This window comes from Lethenteron reissneri, chromosome 8 (assembly GCF_015708825.2).
Source record: "Lethenteron reissneri isolate LAM-NWPU_2019-01 chromosome 8, ASM1570882v1, whole genome shotgun sequence".
Classification (NCBI taxonomy): Eukaryota; Metazoa; Chordata; class Hyperoartia; order Petromyzontiformes; family Petromyzontidae; genus Lethenteron; species Lethenteron reissneri.
In genome coordinates, this window is record NC_083786.1 from 12,261,031 (window position 1) to 12,270,521 (window position 9,491).

At 49.1% G+C, this 9,491-nt stretch overlaps 1 protein-coding gene across 1 annotated transcript in view; it reads right to left on the minus strand.

The window, feature by feature from the left end:
* Positions 1-8,356, minus strand: part of LOC133361404 (A-kinase anchor protein 12-like) — a 37,614-nt gene extending 29,258 nt beyond the window's left edge. Inside the window, 2 exon segments of the mRNA XM_061580335.1 lie at positions 6,042-6,186; positions 8,090-8,356. Coding sequence (XP_061436319.1) covers positions 6,042-6,146 — 105 coding nt within the window. The 5' untranslated portion in view covers positions 6,147-6,186; positions 8,090-8,356.
* Between the last annotated feature and the right edge of the window lie 1,135 nt (positions 8,357-9,491).

The following is a 9,491-nucleotide window of genomic DNA, read 5'->3' on the forward strand; positions in this document are numbered from 1 at the left end:
TTGCCCTCTGCTGCCCAACCACGCGGCCCTGCAAGCCGACTACCGTGCAAGATCCTGAAGCCAAGCAGGCTAGAGCCTGGAGAGTGCTTGCACAGTGACTACCGTGCACAGGCGTGCGGCATTGCAGGGCCGCGTGGTTGGGGGCAGCAGCTCCACGCTGCTTGGCTTTAGGACCTGACAAGGTCGGGCACATTCCAGGTAGTTTTTCGATTCGGGAACAAGTCCATCAAGCGGGAGCCCAGCGGGAGAGACGAGCGTGGAAGTTGTGTACACTCAGATCCCACGGTCAGGATTATCATCCTGTTATGAGGGAGAATGAGAGCTGGAAAACTGTTTCTCACAGCTGGGAATTCTGCACTGCATGATATATGATTTCATTGCTATTATTATTATTTATTGCAAAGTGTGGAACAAACCATTTTGTGCCCATGACAAAATCAAACCATTGCAGATGACACAATCATTCACAATGGCAAAAAAACCCCATTTACTGTAACAATAACAAGGTAGAAAAACCATGCATATTGCATGGATTCTGTAATGCTTTCTGACATGCGTTTGTCCCGGGAGGCATTGACTTAATTATCTGTGATGACGTTACCTACTAAACCGCACAACCAGATGACGTCATGCCTAATGATGTTGTGGGGAAGCGACTGATGTCACTGCATTGACCCCAAGACCATGTCCATTGTCACCAATTCTTTTTAATCACTAAGTTTTGGGGCAATCCTTTGGTGAATTTGGTCGATTTTTAAAGGGTGGGTCACAAATAGCAACACAACTTTACACTGAAAAAGTATTTATAAATGGATAATCTTTACAACAGTTATTGTGACCCCTTTGTTACAGATAGAGGGATGGAGGGAGATTTATGCATTTACATTTTCAACTTAGTTGAAAAGCATGAATAAGAATGATGTAGTCATGATAATGGAAGTTATTTATCCAGGAAAGCCTCACCGAGCCCAATATTCTCTCAGGACAAATATGCCTTCGAATGTTTAGCTAATTGCTTGTAAGTATTGGCTGGTATGTGGGAAGGCAACTCGAGTTCTCAAGAGAAAACACACCCACATGAAGCGATACAACTCAAAGGCCCGCACTGATGGGGTCATGAAACCAATTTCTGGACTACCCATCGATAGCCATCTCACAACCCTTGTGTCCAAAGCATGCGGAAACTTTTCTGGGAGTGTTATCTCTTCAAATGTACGGGGTTTTCTCCTTGAACTCCGCGTTCCTCTCACGTACTAAAAGTTCATCACCACCATCAGCCAAGATCAATCCACTGCTGCGTGAATGCCTCCCCAAGCCGTCACCATCTCTCACTGTTCTGCACTGTAACACTCGCGCGCCTGATTTCATCACTCCATCTCCGTAGTGCCTGTCCGCACGGATGCCTTCCGTTCCTTGGCTACCACTCCGTCACTATTCCTGACCATTAGCCATCATCCATTCTTGCTAAGTGTCCTGCTCAAGCCCAATAACTTCTCTTAACATTTTAAAATTATGCTCCTAAAACTGACTGTGATTCCTCTCACCAATGGGTTCCTCTTTTGGTCTCTCAGTGCAGTGAAATTAAAGTGACTGTACTTAAAAATAACCCAAAGCAGCACTTGCATTAAAGTCTTGAGACTCCGTGAAGCATTCCTGGGTATAAAGAAATCATGTGATTCCATCTTAATGTTTTATTCCAAGAATACAGTGCAACATAAGTTTATGTTGGACATGAAATCCACGTTCTTCTTTGACGTTATGACATGTAAACTGTCGCAGAAAAGTAACGCTTTAAATGTGAAATATGAGGCATTTGACATGCTAATTTTTATTAATAGACAACATCAGTTCCTCCCACAAAGAGGCAACATTTTAGAGTTGTATAAATGGCACAGGAATGGACCAGGCCTATTTGGCCATGTCAGCATAAACAAGAACACCTATTAATCATGCACCTCCTGTTGTACGCGAGTATATTTTCCCAGACACATGCTGATGTATGCACGCTGAGATTAAGATATCGCTCCCTTTTTGAATGAGAGAAAATGTATGCAACTTACTTAATTTTTTTCGTGTTCATTTAAGTGCTATTTATTTATTAACGTAAGAAAATATTGAACTCTGAGCCAATGTTCATTTCGCTTGGCTGGGTAAAATTATATTGCAGCTATTTGCACTTCAACACACATCCACCGTGAGTTTGTTATTATATTCTTAAGTATATATTAAGTTTAATTTAAGTTTTGCCAACAGTTATGTTTGCCGGCTGCAGTATGCAACACCACTTTACATGACTGAAACATTCTGGGACTTAAAACTAAACAGCTTTTCCCACTATCTAATCGTAACAATTTCCCCATAATTCCAACAAACTTGCTGCACCACGTTTGTGTGCTGACACGGAATCTTTTGGCCAAAGCAAGCACAAATTAACGTCTCTTGGGAAATTGTGCATCAAATGGCAACCGGGCTGACCGACTCATGAGAACCGTTCCACGGCAGGGAAAGCGATGCACAGCTATTGCTCTGTCTGTCCCCACTGCGAACCCGGACGATTGAGGGTGATGGCTCACTTCCCTGACACGTGACCCTAGGCCAACAAGCCACCTCTGCATTCGCTTAATTCCATATTTATGAGATGGATTTGTATTCAACATTTGGAGCGGACCTCACAGGTGTGTGTGTGTGATGGCAATGAGTTAATATGCTGTCTCAAACATCAGCTGCCTAGAACAATGCATTTAATTTAATATATCAAACTTGTGGGTTGCTGCCACCTCTTCCAAGATGTGTGGCCAGCAGGACAACGTAACCTCCAGAGCAGTGGTTCCCAGCCTTCTCGGTTGCGCGCACCCCTTTCCAACCTCCAAACATTTTGCAAACCACCACACGCCGTTTGAAATTGTTACATTTCCTTGGTGAGGGTGACGATATATCCAGAGCAGACACGTTTGCCTCGTGTATATATGTTACACATCATCGTGAGTTTGTGTACTGTGTAAGGTAGCTCATGCAACTACCACAGATTTAGAGTGTAATTTGTGAAGTGGAGCGATGGAATCAGCTGGTGCTCTGCAGGTGCTGGTAGGTGGACGATTACATCGCAGGACCACGACAGATGGCTTGCCTAGGCCTTCATCCAGCAGTGGACTCATCAGAGCTGACGATGATGATCTAGGAAGTACCTTGCCGTGTACGTAGCACTGACCAGGATGGTGATGTATGGTCAAACAACCCTCACTGTCCAGGATGGTGAAGTATGGTCAAACAACTCCCAAAACAGGCATGGCATAGGGAGGCTTTCATCCGGCAGTGCTGAGTGCAACGTAACGTAGTGCAGCAGTCGGACTATTGCACACATCTCTGTGCCATTTGTGAACACTAAAATGAATATTCCATAGAAAATGCGATGCTGTATTGTACTTCTAAATCAAAACCACATGCACAACACACTGGTGAATCGCTGCCTTTCTGCTGTAGAGGATGCAGTGGTCTTGATTCCATTAAAATACCCACCACGACACTCGCCGTAATATTTACAATACCAGACAACACACAAACAGCCGTCTGCAAACAGCTGTCTGCAATGTTAATAGACATTAACAATGTTGCTTATCTAAATAAACAGAGAAACGTAAGATGACTCTGTGGAGGAGACTAATCCGTTATAATCCGTCGGAATTACAACTGCGTAGCTTTGCGCTGCACGGCTCTCCGTGGTGTTTTCAGAGTTGTAGTGCCACCACGTGATGTTCGACATGACGCCCGACGTTTCGCTCTGGGAGCTTCTCCACGAACCTATTTTCCCAAACGCTCCCCAATTGTCCAACGAGCGAGACATCGGACATCGTGCCAAAGAAGTTCCCGAAGAGGCTCCGATCACGTAGAGCCAAACGTTCGACATCGCGCCGATCAATACGTCTACAAACGGAAACACATCCGAGTCTAGAGATGTGCAGTAACAGCGACACAAGTTGTACTCTCTGTTGGATTGAGGGGATCTGGTCTAGCTTATGAGATGTCCAGAGAACATCCTTCTTGTTTATACACCTCTATTCCATTTACAAGTTAAAAAAAACCCACACTGCTTTGTTTGGCATACAATCTCTAAACTGTGTCGCACGGGCGTTGTTGATGGACCAGACATTCGCCATTATCTCTGGTTTGCCTCGCATCAGTCACCGTCCACCATGTCGAGACGCGGGTCCCAATCGTAGAGTTGGGAGCTTATCCACATCGCTGCCAATGACTGCGTGTGCGCACTGTACGGGCCCACGCCGTAATTACCATGAGTCACGCATTAATCCATGCGTGCTTCGTGGCGTCACCAGAAGCTCACAATGAAGTCCAGAGAAAGAGAGGGGGGGGGGGGAAATAATTTGGGTTTTTTTTTTGGGTCTCTCTGAAAGCATCCCGATGCAGTGGCGACTCAGGCGCAACATGTGTGCGGCTGTTGAAAAAAACATGCCTATGGATGATTTATATTCACGTGCATTCTTTCGCTTGCGTTATTAATAAAATATATATTGCGGTCATGACATGTGGTTCAGAAACATGGTCATTCGTTTCACAATTTTTTTTTTGCAAAAAACTGAAAGAAAGTTGCACAAAGAACTGGCACGAAGAGATGCTTCGCTTGGAATGACATCGCGAGGCAGGAGGAGGAATGAATGCGTGGATTAGAAATGTATGCGGGTTAATGACATCGTTAGAACTGTGATGAAAATCAAGTAGGCTTAGGCAGGACACAACGCAAGAAGGAACAATGGACGATGGTCAAGAATTATAATAAAGTCTTGTTCTTCTTTCGTGTGGCTGCTGATGCTGATGCAGAGCAACAACTGCAATTTGACATTCAGGTGGTCGTGCCCAGATAACGGAGTCAGGAGCAGCAGCCGAGTCGCCTATTGCTGTGAAGTGGCTCCCAGGGAATGGGACACGTCTGGTGTTGTTCACGAAGGCGATGGAGCGATACAATAAGTTCATGTGTAGGTGAAGGGGGTGGATTGTTGCATCGCAGGATTCGAGAGATGGAAGTGGTTTGGAAAGGCCTTCATTGAGCTGGCTGATGATTATTTCTTTGTTATTGGTAAGCAATCTGACAATCAACACTGCCTTGAGGATTATTTTTAGGCACATTAAAAATCAAGGCCTAGTTAATTACACCGTAGAGGCACAACCTCCTTCTTGATTCCACTGATTACCAACTGCAGTGAATGAGCAATTCAGAATATTTTAAGCAATGTCTACATTTATGTCGCTGTGAGGCTGTGAAAATTGCCAGGCTTCGGGTGAGTGATGGACAGCATTTTAATTGTTGGTGCTTCAGTAAGCCTTATGAAATAAATCACAGTTGAAATAAAAATAGGACTGTTAAAGTCAATGGAGATTAAACGGAATTGGCAATCATTGTTTGCTATGAAGGACAGCGGTACATTCATACTCGGTGGAGCGGTGGCGCAGTGGTTAGCGCGCTGCACTATGAACCCACGAATCGTAGGTTCAATTCCCAGCCATGGCCAACGCCAGTGACGGGTGATATCTTAACCGGTTCTGGGTGCCCTCCATCCCTTTACCAACCTGCACAGACCCACGTGGTGAAGTATGATCAACCACGACATGGCGTGGGAGAGGGCCTTCGTCAAACAGTAGATTTTACAAAGAGCTATCAAATGTATTATTATGTTGTAGTATAAGTATCATTCAGACCGATACTACACTCAGATATGCCTGCGTACTCACCACTCGCTTAGCTAAGCAGCGACGTCTATTATGCCATCCATGATGTAGTTTTCATACTAAACGATCAGACCCAAAAGCATACACGTGTTAAATTATGTAGTTTGCCGTGCCACAAAGTTGAACTTGTCTATCAGTCCACTGACCCATCCCCCCCCCTCCCAAAAGTGCAGCCCTTTGCTTATACAACGAAAAAAACCTCACCAAATGACCTGGGAATACCGAGCCAAGAGCACGCTCGGAGCGGAACCCGCTCGGAGCGCAGCACACAATAGAGTGGGGGGCGCGCAGAGGAAGCTCACCTCTTCCTCCTTGCTGTCCTGCCCCGCGGGTGGCGGGAGGACAGCCACAGCTGCTGCTGCTGCTGCTACAGCTGCTGTGGACCCCCGTGCCTCCACTGCCTCCATCTCAGAGCGCGTCGTCTCTCCTCCGTGCACGGACGCAGCTCTTGAAAGGGAACAAGGCAAACGATACATTTTGATTTTAAGCTTTCGTGACTGCAGGGATTCATATTGTTGGTTCTTTCGGTAAAGTCACGTAGAAGGGAAATAATAAAATATAAAATAAAATAAATAAAAACCGCCACTTTTTAAAAAATGTTCTTGCTGTGAATTTCACACCTGATGACGATTGCTTGTGTTGCAGTCGAAACGTCGTGAGAATTTTTATTGCTTTATATTTTTATTATTTTATTATTTCCCTTCTACGTGACTTTACCGAAAGAACCAAGAATATAACGCAAACGATAATGAAGCACAAGCCAAGCAGCAAAGTCCACGGGAGGCACTCGTCATCCGACGCCGTGCGAGGTTCACGCAACAGGTATCCTGGCCGCGTTCACCTCCATTGAATGGGGAAGCCTACACTACATACGTAGTGTCCACCTCTATTGCCAAATTATAGGGCACTGTGCACTCTGGTGACCCTATAAGTAGTGTCCACCACTCTCTTGTTTAATGGAGCAATATCATATGCAAAGGGTCTGCCTCTAGTGCCTGATTATAGCGCCCTACTAAACACGATCGTCTTGTATGGAGCAGTGATGCAGTGGTTGACACACCGAGTTATAAACCCGAGTTCCATTCCAAGCCACGACTAACATCATTGGCGGATTATTGAGCTCAGTCAGTCCTGGGGTGCTCCCATCCACCAACCCGCACTGACCGGCGTGGTGAAGTATGGTCAAACAACCCAGGCGTGTGGGAGGCCCTCATTCACCAGTGAATTGACACAAGGGCTATATGGATGTAATACATGCACTATGTTTGTGTCTCGTGCCCTCTGGTCTAATGGAGCAATGCAATTGCCAATATCAAGTGGGACATACGAGAAAAACAGTCCACTTTTCTTTGTAATTGGACACTAAATATATTTATCGGCACCCTTATCACACACGCTCTCTATAATGGAGCACTATATTTTTCACCAACTCAATGATGGGCTGACATCGAAGCCTCATCTCCACATACGAATCATTCCCACGTACTAACAATCATCTCCACATACCACTAATCATCTCCACATACTAACAATCATCTCCACATACTCATCCTACTGGAATTAACACATTGCAATGCCTTCTCAAAACTTCGTGTGCATCCATGAGTTAGTACACGTGTTCTACACTCTCTACGATTAGTTTAGAATGGAAAGATCTCACCTGGTTAAGCAAAATGCACTTTAAAAAATAGATACTATGACAGTGCTGATTAAAGAGCCATGCGTACAAACGTGATGCTTCAACTTGGAAGACACAATCACTGCACATCACAACATTGCAACAACGCTCATATTCGTCAGTAACACTACCGAGGCGACGTTTCGGACGACGGCCCTTCTTCTTCACACCACACAAGACAGGCCAGAGGTTCACGTTGTCAGAATCCACGTGAGCCACGCACGAATGCCTCCAGTCGTGACACATTGGCACCCCCGAAGCTTGCAAGGCGCAGCGCTGCAACTGCCGACTCGCTCCGCTGCTGGCGGAACGGACTCCGACAGGAGACGTCGTCCTCTCGAGAGCGACCTCGGCCGACTCTTCACCCGCTCACCACCACAGCGGGTCGAGGTGGGAGCACCCCGCACTCTACCCCGCCACCCCGCGACGAAACCCACCGAGATTCAGACCCAGCATCGACATGGACGCTGAACTGCGTTTGGTGGTTTGGAAGTTAACAAAATAAAAACATAAACTTGCACATTGTTTCAAACGCCGCCCCTGGAGATCGAATCGAACTGGTGCACTGGTGGAATGCCGACAACCGGTTGGGTGCGCCAATGACAACCACGTGCGCTGCAGCACGCGGGCTGCGGGCAGGATGTGCCCCTGGGGTGACCACGTGCCGCTTACCAGCCTGACGGCGAGGGCGCGCAGCTCGCTGATGATGATGCTGATGCTGCTGCTCGTGGTGAGGGGTGAGCTCGTGGTGAGGGGTGAGCTCGTGGTGAGGGGTGAGCTCGTGGTGAGGGGTGAGCTCGTGGTGAGCTCGTGGTGAGGGGTGAGCTCGTGGTGAGCTCGTGGTGAGGGGTGAGCTCGTGGTGAGGGCGAGCGAGCGCGAAGCCTCCTCCTCCGGAGTGTGTCCCACGCAGGCGCTCAGCCCGAGTGGGGTGCGAGGGCGTTCCGCGGTTTCCTGTCTCGCGTGGGGACGCCTCGAACTCCCCCACAACTCCATCCCTCCCACCACCACCACCCACAACCACCCCCACCACCACCCAGCATCCCTCCCACCACCACCACCCACAACCACCCCCACCACCACTCCCCACCCCCCAGCATCCCTCCCACCACCATCCACCACGCACAACCACCCCCCACCACCACCCCCCACCCCCCAGCATCCCTCCCACCACCACCCACCACCACCCCTACCACCCAGCATCCCTCCCACCACCACCCCTACCACCACCCACCACCACCCCTACCACCCAGCAGCCCTCCCACCACCACCACCCCCACCACCAGCATCCCACCACCACCACCACCCACAACCACCACCCAGCATCCCTCCCACCACCACCCACCACCACCACAACCACCTCCCAGCATCCCTCCCACCACCACCCACAACCACCTCCCAGCATCCCTCCACCACCACCACCCACCACCACCCACAACCACCTCCCAGCATCCCTCCCACCACCACCACCCACCACCACCACCCACAACCACCTCCCAGCATCCCTTCCACCACCACCACCCTCGTCAGCACCCCACCACTCATCCCCAACTACCCCCACCACCACAACCACCCAGAATTCCGAACAGCCGCGACTACCACCACCATCACCACCATCACCACCACCCCTCACCCCCAGCATCGCGACCCGCCCATCCTCAACAACCCCCCCACAACGCCCCCCCACCCCCCACTCCACCCACAGATCTCTCCTTCTAACCCCAAGCTCAATAACCCCCGACATTAAAAAAAACCTCCCATCTCCCCTTCATTCGAATCCAAACACAACACCCCCCCACCCGCACAAGCCTCACCCCCCACCCGCACAAGCCTCACCCCCTCCTCCCCCTCACCCCCCGCCCCCTCCTCACCCCCCCTCCCCCTCCTCACCCCCCTCCTCACCCCCCTCCCCCTCCTCCCCCCCCCCTCCTCCCCCCCTCGACTCCCACTTCGCGGTCCTCTCGGACTCCCCGACTCCCATCGCCCCATTACACCAAAGGCAAAGCTCACCCGTGTAGCCTGCACGGGCTGTTGGGGCAAGTGGCGTTAGCGAGCACAGATTCGGGCTGGAATTGT